This window comes from Diceros bicornis, chromosome 4 (assembly GCF_020826845.1).
Source record: "Diceros bicornis minor isolate mBicDic1 chromosome 4, mDicBic1.mat.cur, whole genome shotgun sequence".
Lineage (NCBI taxonomy): Eukaryota > Metazoa > Chordata > Mammalia > Perissodactyla > Rhinocerotidae > Diceros > Diceros bicornis.
Genome location: NC_080743.1, coordinates 14,132,617 through 14,158,896, shown reverse-complemented (window position 1 = coordinate 14,158,896; position 26,280 = coordinate 14,132,617). Strand labels below are relative to the sequence as shown.

The window sequence follows — 26,280 nt, the reverse complement described above, 5'->3', positions numbered from 1 at the left end:
TTCTCTGTCAGTAAATCTTGGAAAATTTCTCCTCAACATGGGAAAAATTAGACTTTGTATTTCCAGTAGAATTAGGAAGCTAAGGGTAAAGAAGAACAGGAAATGGAAGGAGAGAAAATTAAGACTACAGAGAAAAATAAATCATGAGATTCTATCAAAATGCTGATTACACTGGAAATTATCCAGTTAGGTCTACAAATTGAGAAGAGTGGTTTTTTTCTTTCCCACTATTAGGAAAAAAGAGACAAGAGACAACAACAACAAAAATGTAGAGTTGGGATTAAGAAAAGAAAGGAAAGGAAGAGGAGGGGAGGGAAGAGAAGGACACTCACCCCTCCAAAGGAAACACTGCCTGTTCTGCATACACCTGCTGCCCTAGAGTGAGGGATACAGGGCACTGGAGAGTCTCCTTCCTCAGAGAAAGCTAGACTGAGGCAAGACAGCAGGGAAGTTTTCAAAAGTTTCTCATTAGTAAGGGCTAAAACAAATCAAGTTGGTCCTTCATTTACCAGAAAACTAAGTAAATTGCTATGCCATTTCCTGCAGCATTCTGATAACCAAGGGGTCCTTTTTATTTAAAAATGGAAATTCTGTATCACAACAGGGGATAATAGTCTGAATTACAACGGTAACATTTGTATCCATTTATTTTTCTTTGAGTGGGCATTTCTATCCATCATTAGCTCAAAAAAACCAATATACATAGAAGTGAAAATCACATAAGGAAACAACAAAAGAAGAACAAGATTAACAGATCCAACAATGGAAGTGCTGCTTGGTAATTTTTAGAGATGTGCGTACTGGGGTATCAAAATGGTAGAAGAGCAGAAGAGAGACTTTTGCCCAAAATGGCCCATTTTAATGAAAATTAATCATGAGACTTAGCACTGGGAAAGACCAGCAAAATGCTCCTGAGGTGAAATGCATCATCACTTCCAGCTTCCAAAACATTTTGTAAATTAAGGCTGGCTTTTGTCTTTTGGATCATTTGCAAGAATGTTTTTGGTCTTTCAGCTATTTTCTCAGCAAATCAACCTTCTAATATTTAATGAGCAATGAATATATGGAGAACAGAGTCATCACAAGACGGGAACAGGAAAATGTACTTCTCTGCATTCATACCCTCCTGTTGTCTCTGCTTCCTCATCTTTTCCCCACCAAAATAGAGTCATTAAAACAAAAAAAATCAAAAGTACCTATGTTCACAGGGGTCCCAGTCTATGGCCAAGACCATTCTTATGATACTTTTTGCATAATCCTGATATAATCTATTGTATTTGGCACTGAAATCAATTTGTTACTAGTCTACATAAATGCTATTCTATACAAATATTAGTAAGGGGAGCAATCTGGAATATATCAGAGCAATTAACAAATTACAGATTATCTGCTAAGGAGCTGTCAGAACGCATAGACAATAGCCCAATGGGGTGGTCATGGGGATCACACGGGACAGCATATGTGAAAGGACTCTGAATGACAAAGCACTTTGGACATCAAGGTCATTATATTGTTGTATAACAACTGATACACTGTGGGGAAAGTAAACCCTAAGAAGGCAAAAATCTCTGGTCAGATTTAATACAAGGAATCATTTCCTCTCCATGTCTAACAGTTGGCACTTAGCAATGATAATATAATGTATGGAGAGACACATCTTGGGCCTATAAAATAGAAATCTGAATATACAAATATATATTAAGAAGAATGGTAGGATACAAATTGATGTAAAAATATGCTTTGCTTTCCTTGTTTCATGATTTTAAAAAGCATACAATTTTGTGTTGTTGGATGTTGAAGCAGAGTTAGAAATCCTTTTGGTTATGTTTCATGAATGTTTTCACAGTATATGTTATTACAGTGTTGGTATCTTACGTGTTAAATAGGTTTCTGAAATACTTAGGACTCAACCAAAAATAACTAAACATTAATATAGCTCATTCTAGTAACATGTTTAGTTATATTGTTTGGGGCAGTGAGAATGGATTGGTGAGAGTGGAAATTCGTCAAGCTTTGCTAGTCGGCCTATTGTGAATTAAGCGTTTGAGATAGTCAAGTAATCCTGATGGGTATGATGTCCATAATATCATCACTGTTAATTAGGAAATGACCTGAGGCTTTAGCTGTAGGAGGTACTGTAGGAAGATGGTATGTCAGGAAGAGATTCTTCCCTGCCCTCAAGCTAACTAGTAACTGTGGTAAGATACTTGTACCTTGAGCATTTCTTGGGTCAGTGTCCGACAGTGGAGCTGCTCAGGTTCAAGAAACCACAGAGTCAATAACTTTGCCTCACGAGGCCAAATCCCATGGCATTTGGAAGTCACTCACTGTCAAGAATTCTGGGCAGCTATCTTGAAGGATAATCTTCCCATTTCTTAGGTCATTGCCGTCATGTTACTGGCCTTCATTTCAATTCCAGTTAAATTATAAAGTGCAGTATGTAACGGTGAACCTTCAGAAAGAACATAATGAGCACAACCACCCTACACAGAATCCCAAGTTCAAATTACTGGCAGAGTCACCATCCATATCTGAGAATGTATAGAAACTTGATCATCATTGTTGTCTTTATCATCACCATCATCATGATTAGCATCATTAGCATCACAGTTGCAGCATCATGATCATGTCAAGTGGTATGGCAAGATCAGAAAAACCAACATCAAGACACTGTCCAGTTTGGGTGTGTAAATATTATCCTGTGTTTCTTGGCCCATTTAGCAAACACTTTCTTCTCAGTGATAAACCTATGCCCCCCATATGGGGCATGTTCATGAAGAAAATATTCATCACATTCATCTCTTCCTTGTTCATAGTAATGATAGGGGACTTTTCTATATCCTTCTGTCCTGGAAAAGAAAAGGAAAAAAAAAAAAAAAAAAAGAAAAGGAGAGAAAGATTGAGATGAAGAATGAAGCATTCACTTACAAGAATCCATTATGTGCCCAGTAAATGCATTTACTTGCAAACCCATGCATGATTCTTGTCCATGAATTCAGTTAAAAGCTATTATGTATAAAAGCTTTTAAGAAAATGTACCAGGTCCTTAGTGCTTTAATAAATCAAATAAAATTTATATATCACACCAGTTACATTCAAACATATAGCTATCCCTTGAAGGAGGAAATGGTATATAATGGAAGCAAACTTTGGATAGCCTGATGCTCTTGCAGAGCTTGAAGCAGGTTGGTGATTTTGCAGAGTAAGATATTTGATTCAGCTGTGCTCCATTATGCTTATAGTTTGGGTAGAAATATTTGATCATGAAGATTGTGGCTTAGTTACCATTTTGACAATATGACTAAAATACTCTCGGAATTATATTGTGCCAATTGTTGGTAGGAAAATATATTTCATTACCTTGATGAAGCATGAGGGTTTGTGTTATTAAATAATTAGAAACTATCCCACCAGCAGGGATATGCTGTGGATAAACACACCCATTTTAAATAAGGATCTGGCAGATTACTCACTTCTTAGTGAAATATAATTTCCAGGAATTCTTGTTAAGCTGTCAGCTTCTCTGAGGCTTCAGGACATTTGTCCTTCATAATCAAATATAACTGCTGAGTAGAGAGCCATCCATCAAGCTATTAGAGCAGCAGAAATGACAAATTTGCCTTGCAAATTAAATAACCACTAAACTTGCTCTGTATTTCCAAGCCACAAGTCCCTGATACGCCACTGATTAAGGGAAAAATGTTCCTTCTGACACTTGACATTAGACTTTGGTAAATATTTGTCTTTTTATCACTCCTAAAAGTCACAACTCGGTACGCTGACAATAAAATGTCATGTCAGCAAAGAACACCAGGAAATAATTGTTGCTTTATCTGTTTCTCAGATTTATGGTATTAAAATGAATTGTGATATTTTGACAAGAATTGGAGATGCATAAAAATAATTTCCTGTGATCTTACCTGCAGTAGGTGTCATTTATCATGCCGTAGACGTGAATGCTGTAACAGGCATCCATGGCCAGAATGAAGGTAAACCATCCTGTGCTGAGATAAGAGCCAGACTGGACTCTGGGGCAGAAGGGGGGACCAAAAACAAACAACGACAACAAACAAAACAGAAAACATACACAGAGCAACAATAAAGTGTGGTGAGATACGGGCAACCTTTTATCAAAAACATAGCACTTGTTATCAGGAAAAAGCATTAAGAAACTTGACAGTCTGTCAAAGATACACACTTATTTTGAATTATCTCTGAATAATTTATAGGCAGGCTCTCACTCTTGCTACCTTAAGCCTAGAAGCTATATTGTATGGAAGAGAAGCCATATGGCAAATATCTGAAGTCAAATAATCCTGCTCCCTTTAGGTGAAACATAATTTATTTGATTTTCCGTAAGACACAAATTAGTGCTGTATATCAGAGGACAGGTTTTCTAAAAGTTGCTTGGAGCCCTGATGGGAACTGAATGATAATGGTGTTATCTTGCTTTCCTGGACATATCACTCTCTCTAAGGCTTGTGGGGTGTCTAAGTGTAAATTGGATGCAGTGTAGGTGAATCACTTGGTCCATGAAAGCATCTGAAAAGTTTTCCTTCACTGCTTCCCAGGCATCATGCAACAAGATTTTTCCTTTGTAAGACCTACGTTACCAACAGCTTCAACCCATTTTTATTGAACACCTACTACGTGTCAATCGCTGTTGTAGATGCTGGGGATACAGCAGTTATCAAAACAAGCAAAGCTTCTGTCTTCATGGAGGCCAAAGGATTGGATCTGGAGGTGACTCTGTTATAAAGCTTGGCCAGGGAAGGCCTCTTTGATTATGGTAGCAAAGATCTGAAAAAAAAGGGGGGGGGATGGAAAGAAGCCATGTGGACTATCTCGAGAAAGACAGTCTCATGTGTGCAGTCTTTCAACCCCCATCTTAGTCACATTAAGAAGGGGCCTTGGGCCTGGAATGCTTCCTTAACAAGAGATAAGGAGCCTTCACAGCCTGTGCCAGGCTTATTGCCCTGTATGGGAATATCTCTCCCTGTTTCAGACTCAATGTGTGCTCCTTTGTTTTGTTTAAGTGTGTGTCATATGGCACCTGGTCAGCCCCACTACTATATCTGTCCCCTGCAAAGAGGGGACAAGGTCCTTCATTCTGTGTCACAAGAGGTTGCACGCAGGCCAGTGGCTCTGAATCAGCTGCCAGGAAGGACCCAATGGCCGTGGGGGACCAACATGCACTATTGGAGAGGATCTTGCTCTGTCTCTTCTCCGTGTGAGTAAAACGTTGTTCCATCCAGTGTTTGACTGTACTGTGTTTTCCTTGGCAATTCTGACAGTAAGATGCAGTGGGCAGAAGTGCTTGGACTTCTACTCCTGGTGATAGGAGACAGATGCCACTTGCTCAACAGGCCATATGAGAGAAAAGTGTACTAGGAAAAGGAAATGTTAATGGCAAAAGCGCAATACGGAAGTGTGCTTGGTATGTTTAAGGAAAAGATGAGAAGCATAGTAACTGAAGGAGGAGAGTTGCTGGTGTAGTTAGATGCAGTGCGGATTGGAGGGGTCTGCCAAATTCCAAATGGCTCAAGGGAATGTTTGATGAGAAGCTGCATCTCCACGCTTGTCTTTAGCCAAGGGGACTCACTTCATCCAAAACAGATGACTGCTTATCTCCTTAAAACTCTCCCCATAGTGGCATTTGGGTCACCCCAGATTGTTTGGCAACTGTGTAATACCATTTCTAAAAAAACCTGAATTTCTGACCTTCCATTTAGACTTCTTGGCATACTGGAGCACAGCCAGCTCTTCTCCTACAGACTGACACTTAGCCCCTGATAACCACTCTCTGTGTCCAGCCCTCCATACAGTGCTCCCCAGTGAAGTCCAATATTGTTGATGCAGTTCTCCAGTACCAAGCAATCAGTGTGCTATAATTAGGACCCTGAATCCTTTGATTCTTCCTTTTTTTTTTCAAACAGGCACTGCTTAGTATCAAATTACTTACAATAGGCAAGCATTTCAGGAGCACCACCCACTCACAGTGGGAATTGATAACTTGGTATTTTAATCTTTATTTTCATTGACTTCGGGTGATTTGCAAGGAGAAACAAACCCATCCCATATAGATCCATCCCCTCTGCTTACTCCTCACTGAATCTGAAATGCCACAATGAAAGTAGCCTTCCTTTGTATCTCCTGGTGTGTCTTCTAAATGGAAAACAACCCAGAAACAGGATCACGTTGAGTTACATGCACTTTGCTCTGTGATAGGACTAATAGCAGACACATGGGTTAGGGATAGGTGCCAAATGGATGGGAAGATGTACCACAGGGAGGTGAAATACACTAAAGAGCAACTTTGCTGATTGTATAACTTAACTTGCCGTCGATCCTGTGTTCTGGGGTCTGAGGAGCAGCAACGATGGGAACTGCTGAAAACACCATCTGCTCAGAAAGTCCTTATTTGAAAACTGGGAGAGATCAGAAGAAGCAAGAGTCTTGACTATAAGCTCCCAAATTGAATCTAGAAATTTTGTCTGTGCGCTGAATTTTTCTGGTTATTATTCCTACTGAATTGTATACGCTTTTTTCCTTTTCTTGCCTTCTCATTACACTTTTTCTACCTTTTTATTCTCTCTATCCTTTTTCATTACTAGTCTGACCAAACACTAGTAGAGATCACTAAAAATTTGTACATAATGAGAAAAAACAAGTCTCACATTCACCCATTTATTCATTTTTTCAACAAATATTTATCAGGATCCTTCTATGTGTCACTGACTATGCCAGAAGCTGGTGATGAATATTTTCTTAAAGGGCACATGATCTAGTAGGGGAGGCACACATGTTAAAACAATTAATTGCAATATTACAGTGCAATAAGGCACAAGCCCGTGTATTTCAGAGTCAGTGCCAAGTGCAGTGCAGAATTGACAGTGAGGATACTGGTTCCAGCTCAGCCACTGCTCGAATGTGAGCCTTTGGACAACTTATTTAGCCTTTTTGGGTCATCTTAGTTTCCTTGTCTCTAAAATAAGATGGTTGAACTAAGTCATATCTAGGGTTTCTTCCAATGTTAAAATCAAATGATTCTCTGTTCATCACCTTCAATAGTCAATCTGTTTTAACCTTCAGCCATTCAACAATAGCACGCTCCATGCATGTTGGATATGTAGTTAACAAACATGTTAATCAGTCAGATCTCATTTAATGCCCATTTGTGTGATGGGCATGCCGCTAAATGTCTGGGTATATGTAAAAGGGGTATACAGTTTTTACCCTGCAATGGTAGTGGCTGTAGTCACTAAATTTTGGGGAGAGGAGCTCCATGTTTTCCTCCTTCACACTACTGCTTATGGAAGGTGCTAAAACGGCTATCCAAGACCAAGGACACAACTGGACCTCAGTATTGAAGGTAAAGCTTAATATGAGTGTGAGAAAAAATAAATCTAAAGTAGGAAAAATTGTTTTTCTTCGTATGTGTTTTTCTGGGAGTTGGTCCATCCACAGGATTGCTAACTATCAAGAACCAAGATAATACTATAGCTCCAGGATAAAGGGAGGATCCTTAGTATGACATATGGACCCCTACTCTGCAAAACAAGCTCTCCTGGCTCATCTGGTCCACCCCAGATAGTCATTTCTGAGAGTTCAGCAGCAACAGAACTCTCCAAGGATAAATACAGGACAATTGTCAAAGTGGACCCTTTGCATATCTATCTTCTCTTTACCACAGGAAGAGAGGGGCAGGAATTTTAGGGTTTGGCACTGGTCAAAGACCTTTCCATCTCACCACACAATAAGGAAATTTTACCACATTTCTGATGCTTGGTTATATTTAAGCCTAACCTGATTTGTTTCGTTTCTAGATAGACAGATCATAATAACTAGGTGGAATAATGGCAACTGCTGGACTAATCCAAGAAGTCTTCCGAATAAATGCCCTAGCGACCTGGGTCCGTAAAGGACCTCACTGGCCTGGATGGTGCTGGCTCTGGGAATTCTTGTAACTGCACCATTTCCAAACTTTCCTGCAGTGTGGGCATACTAGAAATGAGGAAGTATAAATTATACCCAAGTAGACCTTTTGAGGTTCAATAAAGACAACAACAAAAAGAGTTGAGCTGACATACGTGAAATTGTTTATGCTTTTTTTCCAGCTTGGAGAGACCTAGAGATAACTATCACATGCCTTAAAAAATTCCAAAAGGGTCTCTCTGGGGACAAATACTGTCTTGTAATTTGTCACTCATGCACGAAGCGCTAACTATGTACCAGCTGGCTATCAGCCATAGCACTTTTTATACCTTCCACATTTGGGGATCGATAAAAACAATTATTGTCATCTATAAATAAATAATCAAGATTCCCATAGGGGTAATAAGAGAATTTAAGCCCCTAATTCAGTACAATAGGAAAGCTTAAATTAATGCAGCAGAATAATGAGCTGTGCAGAGGAAAATAAAGCCAGGAGAGTTAAGAGGCAGCTATCAATCATTTTTTTCCACTGGCCAAGCTTTGCATCCCACTGCTCCTTGGTAACCTAGATACTTACCACTTGGAAACTACTTAAATTTACTTGCTCATCTCTTGGAAGAATGATGCTGTCAACACCTTGATATAGCACATGCTTGAAGGTATATCATTTAAAATGTGATCTTTCCTCTAGTCTATTACCAATAAAATATAAGCTACCTTGCCTCTTGATGTTTACCCCTGTTCCTTGATGTCTAAAGGCCATCACACATCCACAGGGATTCGTTGTCTGTCAAGCTATCCTTATTTTTACCAGTCTCAATATTTTTGTCTGTCAGCATCCTTCATTTGCCTGCACCCTTGCTTCCGAGCTTATTGTTCACAATAAGCATTTTTCTTCTACCTCCTGGCAAGCTGGAACTTTCTAGCGAGTGACACTTCCCTTTCGGATAATTTCAGGGGAAGAACTGAAGAAACTGAAATGGTTACTCTTCAAAAGAAAAGTGGATTACATTGAATTTACTATCTATTCACAAAATGCTCTGCTAATTATTGAATACCATTAGCTCAATTGCTTGGGTCTTGAACTCATGAAGCTTATACTTTGATGGGCAAAATAATAGCACTTTCTCTATATCAGGGCTTCTCAGTCTTGGCACTACTGACATTTTAGATGAGATAATTCTTTGTTGTGGGGCCTGTCCTGTGAAGTAAGCTCTCTTTCGTGTTTCACCAGATTCCCCTCTGTTCCAAGCTCAACTATACCCCAAGAGGGCAGTAGATTTCTCAATTCCCTAGTGTCTATTCTTGGCTTTACTCTTACGTCCTCTGCCCTGAGGATGTCCCCAACCCTAAAAATCCAAGTTCTTCTATCTACAGTTCCCATTGCACCTGCTCACTGTCCCACTGACTTTCCTCACCCACCAAGCATCTTCCTTCTTTCTCCTTTACAAGTCTATCTGAAGCCATTCAGTTTTGGCCAATACTGAATCATTATCTCGCCTTTTAACACAACCCTAGGATTAGCAAATTCATTTGGCCTTAACCCAAAGGGCAAGTCCTGGCCTGCAATGGGAGACAATGCACTGGGGAAAGGGAGAAAGCGTCAGGTGGGAACAAGGACAAGGATTCCAGTAGCCTCAGTCTCCGTGGCTGCCTCCTCTTTGTGGAAGGCTTCCTGTGGGGGTCTTTGGCTCAAACTTTGCAGCCTAAATTCTACTATGTTTCTCACTCATTTCTTCCGTGAACTGATAAAAACAAGGCCTGGGGCACTCCAAACTAACTTTTCAAAAGCATAATAATCATTTATCAAAGCCCGAAGGAGATCAAGACCCTCCCAACAATGGAGGTTTATTGGAGAGCATAGTATTGGCAGCAGTTTCTGAAACCTGCTACACTCAGGAGTAAAAATGGAATTTAAAAAATGAATTAATCAATATTTCATGTCTCGTTTTAACACTATTGGACCTCAGTTCTCTCATCAATATACTACACTGGCAGGATAAATAAAAATAGCAAAGTAAGTTTCCATATACCTTCCTAGGGAGAAGGAATATCTGACAGAATACAGATTATTCAATTAAAAACATTCTTTCCCCCATTTTTTTCAAAAGCACATAGATAATGAAAGAATACATTTAAACAAAGAGACTGGGCAAGAAAAACAGCTGATGATTATCAGTAGCACCTTGGGATTCCATCTAATATTGTGAACCAGTCTAATGGAAGCAGGGCTCAAAGTGTGGAAACAATTTCAGCTGTCCTCGAGTCATATATTTTTGTATATCATTCGATAGTCAGGAGCTATGGAAATACTGTGGAGTTTGCCTATTATATTAACACTGTATATTTGTACAATCTGTCAATGGGACGTGCCCAGAAAATCTTTAGAAAGCAACAACTTTCTGCAAATCAGGCAGCAGAATTCTTGATCTTGGCTTGAATCATTTGTAAATGGACATGAACTTTTCAAATGAATATAAACATCATACTGTGGATGGTGATTCTTAAGACAATGCACCAAATGACAGGATCCAGGCCAGGAAAATAATGAAAAATGGACCATGGGTAAATGGAGAAAGCAGTAAATCTTAGAGGAAGACTGTACCACCATCCCGGTCCACTACGGGATGTGAAATGCCTCTGCTAATCAGTATGCACTTGGACTGTGAATATAACAAATAGTTTTCCTGCCATAGAATCAACAGGACTCTTCAACTAGTGATGAATGCAATGAAATTGTACAAAAGGAACATAATAAGAAACGACTGTGTTCTTTTCAAAATGTACATTTAAAAGTAAAATTGTACAGCTCCCAAAGGTATGATTTATGGCTGCTGTAGAAATAGAAGATACTACTCACAAAAATAACTATGTTCATTCATCTCAGAAATTAAAAGGTTATTTTGCTCCTGCCCTTGGATTTTAAAGCCCGTTCAATTGGAAATGTTGATTTCCGGAATATCACTCACTTTCTTAAATGAACAATGAGAACCTCAGGAATGGCAAGGATGGATGATGGGGATCTCTTTGGTCCACTTCATTAAGGCAGGACTGGTTCCTTAACCACTTGGTATTGACTGAATTGTATCCCCTCCAAATTCATATGTTTGAACCTTAACTCCCAATGTGATGGTGTTTGGAGATGGGGCTTTTGGGAGGTAATTAGCTTTACATGAGGTCATGAGGGTAGGGACCTCATGATGGGATTAGTGCCCTTGTATGAAGAGGAAGAGACACCAGAGTTCTGTCTCTTCCCACCATGTGAGGACACAGAGAGAAGGCTACAAGCCAGGAAGAGAGCTCTCACCAGAAACTGACCATACTGGCACCCTGATCTCGAAGTTTCAGCTTCCAGAACTGTGAGAAACTAAATTTCTGTTGTTGAGCCACCCAGTCTATGGTATTTTGTTACGGCAGCCTGAGCAGACTGAGGCAATTGGTGTCTCTCAAGGCCCTCCCCCAATAAACCTAAACTCCCCACTGTATTTTCCAGGACTTCTCATCATGAACTCTCTCGTCTAGTCATATGGATCCATTTATCGGTCCTTAGACACATCTTGTACATGCCAGTCTCCATCTTTCTACTCTGTTTACTTCTTTCTTCCTGAAATGCTCTCCACCATGTCCCCTCCAGTTTCTAATCTTATCTACCAAGCTTCAATTTTGATTACTCTCATCTATTCAAGAGAAATTCATGGAGTACACTGTAAGTGTGGGGCACGGCACTAGGAATTGGAAATACCAAGTTGCCCCGATCTCTCAACTCAGGGTCAGGTCAGGGATACAGACTCAATGACTATTTTCAGAAATAGGGCTATCAAGGAGGTAATTCCTCTGCAAGTGCTATGGGAACATAGAGGGAAGAGCAACAGACACAGCTGGAGGGACCTGGGGAAGGTAATTCCTTCCCCAAGAGGAGATAAGTGCTGAGCTGTGGATTGAGGCTAAATAAGAACACCAGGCAGAAAAAGGAGAAGGAGGAGAGCCTTTCAAGGAGAGGGGATGGCCCTGTGCAGTCCCACTGATGTATGGGGTTAACGGGAATACAGAATAGCTCTGATCTGCCCCGCAATCTGGAACGGACCTCAAAGCATCATCAGTGTTTATTTCCATAATAGATTATCGGTTAGAGACAGGATGCATAAGTAACACTGATTTATTTTTCTTCCTTACATTATGTTTTGAAATATGAGACATATCTTGATGTTCTGTATAGTAATTTTTTCAGATGATGGACATTTATGGATCTGGAGAAAAGTATCTGGGGGAAAATTGGCAGAATTATGTTTTTATGTCATCATTAAATCCCTCATTAATTCAGAATTGAGAACAAAGGTAAACAATATATGACTTACAATAAAAACAATTTTAAAATATGTGATGATATTTGGATGTACTCAGTATATTGCAGTTCATCTGTGTTATAAACTAAGTTACAAGCCATGAGCTAACTCATCTAATCTCCACTTACTACCAAGCATGCTTCCTCAATACACGCCTGGAGGCTCTCGACCTGTTCCATTTAAAAGGGAAACAGTCTTTACATAAACATTTAATTTACTGAGTTTTTCTGATTAATGGAAATGAAAACAGATACCATTGCTGCTTTAAGGAGGTGAGCCCTTTGAAATACCTTTCAGATCTGGAAATGCTGAACTAAATGATCTCTATAGCAATGTCTCCTCCACCTAGTGAAGGTTCTGGGAGAAGGGATGATGCTATGTACCCCAAGCCCAATCACTCTAACACCCTAAGTAATTCAGTTGTCTTCTCTGGATCTCTGGTTTTCCCAAATGGCCCATAATTTTGAAGACATGAGGTAGTATGAACAGCCTGTGTGGGTTCTAGTTTCAGACTATTCAAGCTACCCTAGAGGCCCTTGTCTTGATGACCATAGATTTTCTTTCAACCTTCCTGTGCTAGGTTGTATTGCTCATTTCCTCCTGGACATGGCTCATTCCTGGGTGCAGTAACTTTCCTGCCTCATTGACTTTGGGCTTGGCCGAATGACTTGCTTTAACCAATAGAACATAAGTAGTAGTGAACATGGTGACAGTTCCCAGTAGAGACGTTAAGAAGCATCACATGGTTCCCATTTCTTACACTTCTTCCCTCCATCATATGACCAAGGCATCCCAGGGTGGAGGTCCTCCTTCAGCTTGGGTCCTGGGATGAGGAAACCCATGCAGCAAATATAAGCCCCAAATTGGAGCCAAGTTCAGCTAAGCCTAGCAGAGCTATAGCTGATCACAGATCTGTGAGTAGGAAATAAACGTTCTTGTAAGCCACTGAGTTTCAGGGTTATTTGTTATGCAGCAAAAATCTGACTAAATAAGGCTTTTTTGATTAATAATAATAACTGCTAATATTTATGGAGCGTTTATATGCTCCTCATTATATGTTCCTCATTTATTCATCTCATTTAATCCTCAAAACAACCCCATCCTGTGAGGGGTATTAATATCCCCATTATACAAATGAAGGTTCAGGGAGGTATAAAGTACTTGCCCAAGGACAGTCTGACACCAGAGAACTCAAGTCTCTAACCTAGTTCTTTCTGGGTCATCATCATTCCAGCATTGCCCAAGGCACCACACGTCTGATAGAGCAGCCACCAAAGACCTCAATTCTTCTTCTGGTTCTACTGTTAACCCTCTAGGAAATCCTAAACATGTCACTTCTTCTTGGGCCTCCTTTTTTTTGATGACAGAATAAGAGGACTGGCCTAGGTAGGCTTACGTTCCTTCATCACTAGTGTTCTGTAATTGCAGTTATAGTAACATAGTCCATGTTGGAGAGATTATAAATGTACAGCTGTATTTTCAGCCCAGAGTTACTATCACCACTTTACAGATCTGTGTTTATAACTTCAGGATTAAAAACACTTTTTAGGATTTCAGCCATAGTCATGTTCAAACAATAGCTTTATGCCACTGATGCGGATATATGTATCAACTTTAAGAGAAACAAAGGGGTAAGTCCTGAAATAAAGATCAAGTTCCTGGATCCACTGGAATCCAGGCATGGCTTCCTTCCAGCCCTTAGGTTCTATAACCTTTTAATAAATTCTCCTCTTTGGTTTGCGTCAGGTGGACGAGGTGTCTGTTCCCTGCAGCCAAAGATTTAAAGTTGGATTGGTTGACCTCTAAGATCCTTCCAACACAATGAGTCTCTTAAATACTCTAGATATAATTAGAGACTGCTTCTAACCAATCCTTAAGTCTTATTAAAAATCACTATTTGATCTGATCCTAGTTTTATACTTAGGCTTAAAAAAGTTGCTTCTTTCTAACTTAACCTTCAATTTATGTTGAAATCATGCCCTTCCTAAATTGATGTGGGTTTCCGTATTCTGAATGCTAATCACTTTTCTCTACCTAAGGCATAGGTGGCTGTTCTGCTTGCTGCTAACCTGATAGAGGTAATTAAAGGAAGGTTTTGGTTTTCTCTTCTAGTTCTTTCGTCAGCCATTCCCTCTGTATATACTTTCCTTAAGACTGAAGGAAAAAAACGGAAAGACTGTAATCAAGTAAGAGTATATCTCAGTAGATAAAAGACCCGTTCCTGCCACTTTACCTTTTCAGAAGAGAAATGAAATGACTCCTTTTCCCTTAGCTTCTTAACAGGAACTTGTGTTAAACTAAGCTTTTCCTTTAGAAATAGTTCTAACACAGAATCAGACTCAAACTTGATTCTGACAAAAACGCTTTCTGAAACCCTATTTCTCTTTCAAAATAAAAATTTATGTTTAAAAATAACTTTTAAACAACTAAAAGTTTTAACAAAGATTACAGTGGAGATTTGAGCTAGTTTCACACCACTGAAGGAGATTGGGTATCCATACTTGTTGCTAAGGTCTCCAGTACCACTGGGGACATCATTTAACCAGCCTTAGCCAGAACCTGGGCAATAAAAGTGAAATTTAAAAAACACAAAGCAACTCTGACCTTCTTCTGGTTAAGAAAGACTAATTTTTCTGCCGCTTCCTGCCTGTCTGAGGTGATTATCACTTTTCTGACCAAGTTACATGGTTCAATAAGTCCTGAAATAAATTATTTCAGAGGGAATATTTATTTTTAGTAGGAAAAGCTAAGCTGTAGCCCCATTTCCCCCATCTACTAAAATTATATTTATCTGGCTGACTAAACAAAGATAATTGAATTAGAAAAGGTCGGAAACAACCGACATACGGGGCTTTAGGCACAGAGAATTTTATTCTCTAACTTAGAGGAGGAGGCTTTGTCATTTTTCCCATGGGCTGACATTCACAACTACCTTATGCACAATACCTCTGCCAAATAATGGGCTATCATCAGTGTATCAAAGCAGGCACTAATCCAGCTCCACTCCAGCACCAGCAAACTCCTAAAAGGGGAGTCTGTCTGCTTCAGCAGAACTCCTGAAGTCAAATGGCTTGGGGATGGAATCTTCCTTGAAACAGTCAGAGCTAACAGAGTCTCACCTATTAAACAAGCTGTTTGCCCACTAAGGTAGAATGTTATTCGAGTTTAATTTTGCCCAGGAATTTCAGTCCTAAGAAATCCATTTTTCTCTCTGTTCTTGAGACGGAATGGGGCTTGAAAGGAGAAAATTCTTCCTTTGAAGTCTATCCAGGTTTTCCAGTTGAGCTAGATTCCTTGCTTAGTGAAGGATTTTTTTCACGGAGGTGATGTCTCCCCCATAGTGTTGCTACGCAGCTCTGCTGGCAATCTGTAGGGAAAGGACCTGTGTGTTGCTTACAGTAAATCTGTACCTGGGGAGAAGTCTTGCTGTGTACATCCTCCCAGAACCAGAACTTCTCCAGTACAGGAGCCTCCAGAAACTCGTAGAACCAGGGCTTCTCTTCTTCTTTTCACAATAATTTATTATGCCCACGTCAGGAAAAACCAATCAGGAATATCCAAAAATGTAAGGAGAGAGATGAATTCTAGCACTTTTATTTAAGAGCAATCTCTCTGATCAGAGAGAAGATAACAGCAATAATTCTCTTCTTCCAATCACAAGAGATAACTTTCATGTGTCTCTGGAATTCTTCAAGCCCAGGAATTTCGTTGATCCAGAGTAGACAAAATGTCATAAAGAGAGAACTAGAATACGGAGCTAAAGCACATATCCTAGAAAACAGCAGGAAGGAATATAGAGTAGAACATAGAAAATATGGCTTATTTGAGAGCATCTGATTGAAATGTGAGAATGCTATCTCCACAAATTTTCCTACATTGCAACAGTCACAGAATGTCAGAAATCTCCTCACCCAGCTACAAAAATGAGAAGGACACAGGAAAACAGTTGAGGAGATCCTCCACCTTGTGTATTTGCTTTCACCAGTTGGTGATAGCACTTTATGCCCATGTTTCTGACTAAAGGGGTTGCAAAGAAGTGACTAGAAGCTACCGAACTCTGAAAGCTATTGGACAGCAGCAGATGAATAGAATTACTCCCATTTTTGGAGCCCACTTATTGGATTTCCTCCGTTCCTCTTCCCTTCCCCTTACCTCTGGTTAGTCTTAAAGGTCCATAATCATGCCAAGAGGATGACGAGAACTACCTATTTGCTTACTCTAGAAAGGAAACACGAAGCCACATCCCGAAATAAGAAAGTGGGTTGAAAGTAGCTGCTTTCCTTCCTCATGAACTAGACAAAGGGAACTCGTGAGCAATGCTGACCATTGGGTTCTTACCAGCTCCCTCCCCCTCATCGATGTGCTTTACCAATCCTTGTGCTCCTAGAGCTGAATATTCCGAAACCCCTCCACCATTTTCCCACGCTGGAAAAACCCTTTACTATCATCAGAGACCAAAATCTCTTAAAGGGTGGGAGTCCACAACCCAATTCCTTTTCCTGGGGGAATTCTTTCTTCTTATTTCAGCCACCAGTGCCACAGTACCCGACTCCACCCTCTCCCCCTGGAGCCCTGGCCTCTGCTTCCCGGTCCTAGCCCTGATCCCACCCTCCCGTAAGGCACTGTTTCCGATCCTCTCCACCCTTCCCCAAGCTCCATTTCCCACTATTGCTGCTGACAACGGAGTCTGATTTTATTTTCCTGGGGGTATAGTCTGGGTATCGGTACTTATTAAAAAAAAAAAAAAAAAATCCCTCCTAGGTGATTATACTATGGTGTGTGCAACCAGGGTTGAAAATCACAGCTATAAACAGTAGTTAGGGTGGAAGATTCTATTAGAAGTTGAGTTCCACTTTATTATGAATTAAATTAGCCTTCGAGGATTGGCTTGAGAATCTCACCACTATTTTAAAATTTGTTTCTTTAGGAATATGTGTCCCAATTTATAAACAGCTGACTTGCAAACTGGCTGGAATCTTGCCAATGAAGCGAGGCTGGTCGGCAAAGATGTCCCATCGTAAATAACTATGTCTGGCACATAGTAGGCACTCAATTTGTCCAACTTAGTTGAATAATTTTTGGAATACAAGCTGTTCCTAAGTAGGAAATTGCCAACATTTTTTTTCCCAAGGAATTTTAAACAGTTTGCCGATGTTTTCTCATGACGACATAACAGAGAGACTTACACAGATGTCTAAGGATAAAGCACATGTCAGGGATACAACCCAAATCACCTCTCAAAATTTGGTAAGCCTGACATGCACCGTGTGTAGCCATTTACCTCCAGAATCGTGGGTTTTTTTCCCCCCCAGTATTATTGAGATATTAATGACATATAACATATGTAAGTTTATGGTGTACAATGTGAAGATTAGATACATATATATATTGCAAAATGATTACCACAATAAGGTTAGTTATCTCCATCCCTTCACGTTATTACAATTTGTGTGAGTGTGTGTGGTGATAACATTTAAGATCTACTCCCTTAAAAGTTTTCAAGTGTATAACACAGTTGTTCATTGTAGCCACTGTGCTGCACATTATTAGATTTTCCTTATAGCTGGGACAGAATCAGGTTTTAAACTCTTTTTTTTTTTTAGTCAGTTGACCCACAGCTCAGCCAGAGTTCCAACTTCATCTGTCAGGATTGAAATGTGCTCTGTAGTTTTTATAAATAACAAAGTACGGCGGAGGGCTGGGCACATACAGTGTGCCAAAGAAGAGACAATAACCGAAGACGGGGCTCCAAAAGGTGGGAAGATATGCTTTTATAATTTATTGGATCCACAGTAGATATATCAACATCAAGAGGTGTATTCACTGTTAAATCACTGAAATCATGAGGTAAAATCACAACTTAACTAAATTAATTTCAGTTTCTTGAAGTTTCACCGTAAAGCAAACTCTCAGAAAATTAAGGGTCATTTGTACCTTCTTGAAGTTGTAAAGCACATCCTTAATGGAATCTCGTGGCAATTAATGTCTCAGGTCATTCTACAGACACAGGAAAGACTCCTTCCTCCCTGCTTTTGGCTGCCATCATGCACCCGTCTTACTGCTGTGGGCTCCAGTTTCACAATCAAAAGTCCAGAAAGTGACATTTGCCTACTGGCCTCTCGTAGGAAAGCTTCCTTGGTTCCGAGGAACTTGGCCTTTCCGAGGAAAGCTGCCTCTCAGCACAAAGCTCTTTCAATTATATTCAGCCTTAGAAGTGCCACTTTATTTATCGGAAGACCGCTGTCCAGTTTTTAAATGGCTTTGGACCTGTCACTTCTTAGAGCAACCCTGACTGTAAGAGCATTTGGCCATTCACCTTGGGCTGAGCCTGTGCCAATCCTCCATGACTAGCATGCTGTTAATAGGACTAATGTGTTCAGGATGATGCCCGCACCCTGACTTATTGAGAAGGCCTTTTAAAACCCAAGCTTGCAAATTGCGCACCCAAGCTGCTGATATGCACATTGTAAGAGAAGAAAAACTAAGTGCTCACAACTGTGGTGCTGTGAACACTGTCTTCCTCCTCCTGCGGTTCAGGAATTAACGGTGATATTGATGCAGCCAAGGGATATATGTCAGATGGTAGATGGCTCCAGCTCCCGAATTACTTTATTTAATTAATTTTTTTGTATGGTGGCACTGTCATTCTCCAGGATATGTGTGTCACCTCTGATTTTGTCCTCTTCCTCATCCTTCATGCCCCATCAGTTACTGAGTTGTGTTCGCTCTTTCTTTGTGTTGTCTCTCACATTTGTTTCTTTCTTTGCATCCCACTACGACTTTCAGACCCTGGGAAACAAGGTGGCTACAGTGTCTGCCTCAGATTAGTACGTCCATCCATTGTGGTACATCTATGAAATCTACGTTCACCTTCAACAAAAGGGAATGAGGCGATGTCTGAGCTGGTGGCCCCAGTGATAAGAGCCCAGTCCCAGGGAGCCATCATCAACACCTAAGATGTCCCTTCACAATGGTGGCATTTTCTTTAAAATCACAAAAATAGGAACCGGGGAAGGGGGTAAAATTTAAAAAAAAGGAAAACACTCAAACTGTTATGGAGAAAGATATGTTTTCCCATCTCCCTACCCAATAATTTTCTCTAGTCACAGGTGATTTTATTGTGGAAACAGCCTCTGTCTATTTCCCAGTGAGGTGCTGGAACTGAAAAACTGAAAGCTGGGTTAGACACAAAATCAATATTCTTTGATTCAGTCTCAGCTCTTCACCATGACACTTTCCCCCATCATCTCTTTCAAGAAGGCAATGCAACAGGAAAATCAGATTTTTCTCTAATCAAGGGTAAAGAATGATTTTTAGCTTTGTGACAATCAGAGAGTTCAAAGAACTCAGTGTTGGTTAAAATATTACAGCCATTCAAATCCTGATTTCATATTGCAACAGACCACCAAAATCTTCTTTTGATTATTCTTTTTTTTTTCCTTTGTCCACCACTACAGACGTGGCAGTATTTAATAAGCAGGTTAAACACGGGCCTAGCAGTATTAGGTAAAAGGGCCTTCGGATGGATGAGTGGATGAATTAATTTCTCCCAACAGTTCACCTGGACAAACGTGCTTTTTTTAAAGAGAGGGGTGGGACGTGGAGGGGAGGGAACCACTTTTCTATTGATAGCCATTATTTTCCTCTAACATACATGTTTCCTTTTTTGGCATTCATCACATTACAGAGAATAACCCAGGGATTTGTAATCTTAGCAGTTTCTTTTTGTCTTTAAAGAAATACATCCAGGACTTGGTTAAAGATTATATCATGTGCAATTTGTGTTTTAGACAAAGGCACATTATTTTTATTGTTAGGCTACCAAGCATACAAAGATACAAATAGAAAAAACTGGTAATTTATTAGCTTATTTAGAAAAAATCATTTTGAATGTTAATTTCCCTTGAATATGTTGAAATATCTAAGACTATTATTATACCTTGAGAGAACTGGGAGAAAGGGAGCTGAAATTTAAAGTTTCAGTGTTAAGAAATACACCAACTAATGAAGGATAAAAACATATACTTAACACCTGAGGAATTATTTTATATCTATATTAAAAAACCTGGAAAGAAGAATTCATTTCTCTCAGTTTAATTTATGCCTCACATTTTGGGAGCATGTCGGTTGCATAAAAACAGGGAAGACAACACGTGCGTGTATTTCACAAACTCTATGCAGTTATTCAACAAACGCCAAACACAGCAAGGTGCCTGCTATGAGCCTGGTTCTGCCCTGTACCAGAAAGGAAAACATATAGACATCTTTGTGTGTTTTTATGCTCAAGCCCTCAAAAGATCTGTGAAGTATTTTGTCTATAATAGTACGGCATCTCTCTGAATAAAGGGTTCTGTGGCTTGGGGAGGAATTGGTCTCAAAAGTGGCCTTAACACCCCATTTCTCCCCTTACAGACCATAAATGTCCAACATTGTCCCAATACTGCTTCAAAGAAAGTGTTTTGAAAACCTGATTGATACTCTTCAACCCTCTTCTTGGGATTCTAGACCCCATAGTTCACCGGCTCTGTTTCCTCCCTCCTTCCAGGCCTTCATTCTTGTTACCTCACTTTGTTCCCAGCAGCAGGGACAACATGCTCATGGAGAAGTGCGATTCTCTTGTCTAGGATCCTATTATTTCCTGCTTCCCTGACCTGACTTTGATGCTCCCTTGTTCTGTGGTGAACCCGGAGTGACAAGAGCAAGGAGGTATTGCTTCTGAGCAGAGTTGGCGTCTGAACACTTACCCCTCTGGAGCAAAGAGCAATCGTGTTTACTCACAGTGAGGAAAAAGAGAGACACTTGAAACCTCCTCAGTAAAGAAAATAGAGCTAACAGGGGGATTCCATTACCAGCTCACTGACAACCAGTCAGCACTGTGTTTGGGTTCGTCTCTCTTTTGGCTACTTTATGGAAAATATTTCAAATTAAGAAAATAAAATCCTATGATAATTCCCACACTGCATAAATTCTAGACCCCAGAAAAATACGGAACATTTCCCAATTCATATTACCAATCCAGCATCACGCTTATATGGGAACCCAGGAAAGAGCCAAAAGGGGAGAGTGACAAAAAATGACAGGACAAGCCCATTTATAATTACAGACTCAAAGTCCTCAATTAAAACCCAATCAACTAATCTTAGCATTAAATTAAACAGCCATACTCTGTGGCCAAGCAGGTTCTATTCTAGGAGTGCAAGGATGATTTCATATAAGGAAAGCTATTAATATGGCACTTCTCAAGTGTGTTAGACTGGACCCTCGGTCAGCGGGATACGAATAGGTATCATACTGGGAAAGGAGGAACAGGTAATGTTTGGAAATGGTGGGCTTAGCAAAGTTAACGGAATTTCTTTTTTTTCAGTTTTATTGAGATATAACTGACATACAGCACTATATATGTTTAAGGTGTGCAGCATAATGACTAGTCTTATATATATTGTGAAACGATTATCACAATAAATTTAGTTAATATCCATCATCTCATATAGATACAAAAAAAAGAAAAAAATTTTTTTTCTCGTGATGAGAACATTTAGGATCTACTTGCTTAGCAACTTTCAAGTACACCAGTATGGTGTGTGAATATATATATATAAATATGTTTATTTTATTTTATTTTTTTAATTAACTAATTTTTTTTGTGAGGAAGATCAGCCCTGAGCTGACATCCAAGCCAATCCTCCTCTTTTTGCTGAGGAAGACTGGTCCTGGGCTAACATCCGTGCCCATCTTCCTCCACTTTATACTGGACGCCGCCACAGCATGGCCTGACAAGCTGCGCCTTGCTGCGCGCCTGGAATCTGAACCCAGGCCGCCAGCAGCGGAGCGTGGGCACTTAACCGCTACGCCACGGGGCCGGCCCTAAACGTATATATTTTAAACTGAATTTCTTGACTGCTGGATTTCTCAGCATCTTTCGTATGATAACAAGCTAAGAAATCTCTAAGAAGAGAACATGCTATGCAGCATTTCCCCAAACTGTTTGACCCGATGACAATTTCCTCCCCTCTCTCAATTTTTTTTATGGACCAGCTTGTGGAAAAAGTGTTCTTGGGGAAACATTTTTAGTGGATGTTATATTAATTTAATTCATTCTATCAGTCACGCAAGGAAACACCACGTCATTTATTCAATGATACCAGAAAGAATTTGATAAAATTCAATATTAAATCCAAGTAAAATTGTTTTAACCTATGACTAAAAGGATATCTCCTTAAAATAATAAGGAATACCTCTCTTAAATTAAGGGCCAGCATTATAAGTAATAGCAAAATGCTAGAAGGTATGTGTCATTCAAATCAGGAACAAGAAAAATGTGTATGCTGTTATTTTTTTTTCTTAAACATTGTTCTGGAAATTTTAGTAAATGGAATAAGACACGAAAGGTTAAAGATGAGAAGAAACAGATTTTATACCTACATGAAATAATTGTTTAAAAACTGTAGAAGGAAGCTAAAAACTATTCAAATAAGAGAGTTTGATAAAATGGTCAAATACAAAATATATATATTTAAAAACCAACAATTTTCTCTTATAACCAGAACCAATAGGTAGAAAATACAACGTACTGAAATAATCCTAAAATTCATAATAACAGCAAAAATATTTTTAAAATACTAGAAGAATAATCTTAATAAAAATTTGTGGGACTTTCAGGACAGGACCACCAATTTCACTGACTGGGAAGACTGAAGGCTGCAGATACGTCCATTCTTCCCAAATTAATAAGTTTGAATGCAATTCTGATCAAAATTCCACTGGTGCAAAAATAATCACAAAGGTAAAACACATTGAGGAAGTGGGATTAAAAAACATTGGTAACACATACACAGTACAAAGGGTTAATGTTTTAATGTAAAAATTACTCTTTAAAAATGAGTGAAAAAGAGCAAACACTGAAGAAAACAGGCACAGGTGCACGCACACACACATTTCCAGCTCTGGGACTGTGGTCCTCTCTCTGACAAACGTTCCTTCTTCGTGAGCTCCCTGTGACCCCCCGTATCAATATCAAATGCCCCCACCCCTCACCCTGGTCCTCTCATCCACCTCCATTGTCCTCCACTGCACTCATCTCCACCTGACAGAGTGGAGATTTCTTTATTTATTGTCTTTCTCCTCCCATTCCACTGTGAATTCCATGAGCATCATTTATTTGGTTAATCTCTGTTTTCCCAGGATCTAGAGTAATACTCGTTATATAGTAGGGGCTCAATAAATATTTGTTGATTGAATAAATAAATACCATTTAGTCTCCCCTATTTACTCAAGTATTTCCTAAATTCATGGGACATTCTGACTCATTCATTTGACGTGTGGCTGTCTTTTTCATTTGTATCAGCATGTTCATGCCTTAGGGTCAAGTACTTAGGGCCACCTCGTGGCTTAGTATGGACTTGCTAGTTTGTAATGAAACTGTACTTCCTGTGAAGCAGGGCACTAAAGCTTTGGGTAAAAACCACATTACAATCGGAATCTGTCACAGGCCTATGAAAACTCCCATTTGTGTTGACTGATCGGCTCATCTCAGTGTATGAGAAGATTCTTATAAAAAAAGTAATTTAAGAGGAATTGTCACCCAGCAGCAGGCTGGCTGCCGAGGGTAATTAGGCAAACGCTGTGCTTGCTTGGGGTACTCATGGGACCATATAAAGTACAGGGTTGCTGAGTCAGAATCAGAGCTGTAGGTCGTGACTGTGCAGCTTTTTCCTTACACAATGGCACAGGGCCAGGAGGGAGCTGGGGCACATGGGGTCTGAAACCAGCCTTTACTCAGCTTGCCGAGACTTCTGTCTTGGTTCCGGCTGCATCAGCCCAGAGAAAGGGAAGCCTTAAGTAATCTCTCACCTAGAGGGGGCATCTTTTTCTATTGTAACAAAGGCTAGGGATACGATAGCATTGGGCCTGATCATAACGGAGGCTTTCCTGGGTAAATTAACCACTAGTTCAGAAGGCAGAGAAAAAGGGAAATCATCAGAGATTCTACAGCTGGAACATTTTTTGTCAGTGAGGGGAAAAGAAAGGTCCTGGGAAGATCCACGACTAATTAGCAGTTATGAGAGCAAAATGTCTCATTGTAATAAATTTCAAGAAGCTTCAGAAATTTTTTTTTAAACAAAGGGACCAAAGTGATAACAATCCGGGAAACATGACCTTAAAAAAGACTTCAAATAAGTTTACACCCAAAATTAAGTTCACTAAGATTGATAATAAGAAATTAAGTACAGAAGTACCACCTATCCTTCTATTCATGAACTCATACATTTAGTGAGATTCTTCCAAGTGCTAATGGGTTATGGAAAATACACGGAGGACAGAGTTTAGGTGAGGAGACAGTATAATGTGTTAGGTGCTACAGTGGAGGTCCAAACAGATTTTTGGCAGTTCAGAAAACAAAGTGACTGTCTTTCTTTTTTTTTTTTTAATTTTTTTTTTTGTTTTATTTATTTATTTTTCCCCCAAAGCCCCAGTAGATAGCTGTAAGTCATAGTTGCACATCCTTCTAGTTGCTGTATGTGAGACACGGCCTCAGCATGGCCAGAGAAGCCGTGCGTCGGTGCGCACCCGAGATCTGAACCCGGGCCACCAGTAGCAGAGCACACGCACTTAACCGCTAAGCCACGGGGCCGGGCCCGAAGTGACTGTCTTTTATCAGGAGTGTTGGGGAAATTGTTCTATAGCAGGCGATATTTCTGGGTATTAAAATATGAATACAAGTTTGCTTGTTGGATGAATAGGGACAGAGCATTCCTGACAGAGGGATCAGTATATGATAAAAGACAGAGAAAGTAAAACGTGACACATTCAGGGGATGATGGGGAGCTTAATATCATCACACCATAGAGCATATATGATGGAGTGGCAGGAAACGAGGTTATAGAGGCAGATTTTGAAGTGTTGAACTGTAAAAGAAACTTCTTTGCTAAGTTTGTTTTTGGATTGTATCTTTTAAGCTATGGAGAGCTAGCAGATGATTTTTAGGAAATATGATTAGATTTTTATGATAATCAGCCCATATGGATTATGAACAGCATTTGGGAAATACTGGTGATAGAATGACAAGATAGGAGGCCCAGTTAAGACATAATCAAGATGGAGACTAAGGTGTAACAAAGGATTAGAGAGAAGAGAGACCAGAGCTAAGGAACACTCCTGAAGAATAGTTAAATGGGTGCAAGAAGATGCAGCAAAGAGTCAAACTGAAGTTATTTCTAATTTGAAAACTAGGTGGGATGATGATAACGGTAAAGGAAATGGAGAATCCAGAGACCAAGGTATTTTAGGGTGTAAGATAACAGAGTCTGATTTGGATGTGTTAAATTTGAGAAGCCTCTGGGACCTCAGCTTGGGAAGTTCCAAGATGAATTTAGAATACGAGTTTGGACAAGTCAGGTCTGGCTAGAGGGATCTTGAAATAATCAGATTATCAATTGTAGAGGAGGGAAAGAGATCAGGAGAGAAGAGGAACAACAATGGGTCTTTAAGGATCTCCAACATTTGATGTGTCAGCAGAAGGCAAGGGGTCAAAGAAAGAGATGGAGAAGACACGGTCAGAGATGTCATTTGGTGCATGATCCTTTTAGACTTTGCTAGAGATTACATTTATATTCTCTCTCCATCTCTCATAGATAATATTTAAATTATGCATACTGTTCTTTTCATTAATTTTTTTAACAGAAAAAAAACTAATCTGGCAGCCAGATTAGATGCTTACTTATGAACTTCTAAGAGTGGGTAACATAGCCAGCATTTCCGGAACACATTTGATTACAGAACTCTTACCATCTGATGTTTCATAAAACATATTTTGGAAAATATTACACTACATACTTTTAGTAATCTTGTCTTATGTAGGGAAGTTAAATTGACAGATTCATTATAATAAAGTACTTCTTACCTATTCAAAATGAAACACTGAATTGATCTTTTCTCGTAATTCAAATATTCAACCATTCTTTCAAAGAACTGTAACTTTGCAAGGCCCAGCCAATTCTTTATG

The 26,280-nt window shown here is 39.6% G+C and overlaps 1 protein-coding gene across 6 annotated transcripts in view; it reads right to left on the bottom strand.

The window, feature by feature from the left end:
• Positions 1–629: 629 nt before the first annotated feature.
• ST6GALNAC3 (ST6 N-acetylgalactosaminide alpha-2,6-sialyltransferase 3) overlaps positions 630–26,280 on the bottom strand; it is a 501,804-nt gene continuing 476,153 nt past the window's right edge. For 3 of the 6 annotated variants that reach the window (XM_058538316.1, XM_058538315.1, XM_058538322.1), the window contains 2 exons: positions 3,921–4,028; positions 630–2,849 (listed from right to left, as the gene is read on the bottom strand). In XM_058538316.1, coding sequence (XP_058394299.1) covers positions 2,663–2,849; positions 3,921–4,028 — 295 coding nt within the window. In that variant the 3' untranslated portion in view covers positions 630–2,662. The remainder of the gene's footprint in view (positions 2,850–3,920; positions 4,029–26,280) is intronic. The other 3 variants (XM_058538319.1, XM_058538317.1, XM_058538318.1) reach the window with 3 other exon arrangements.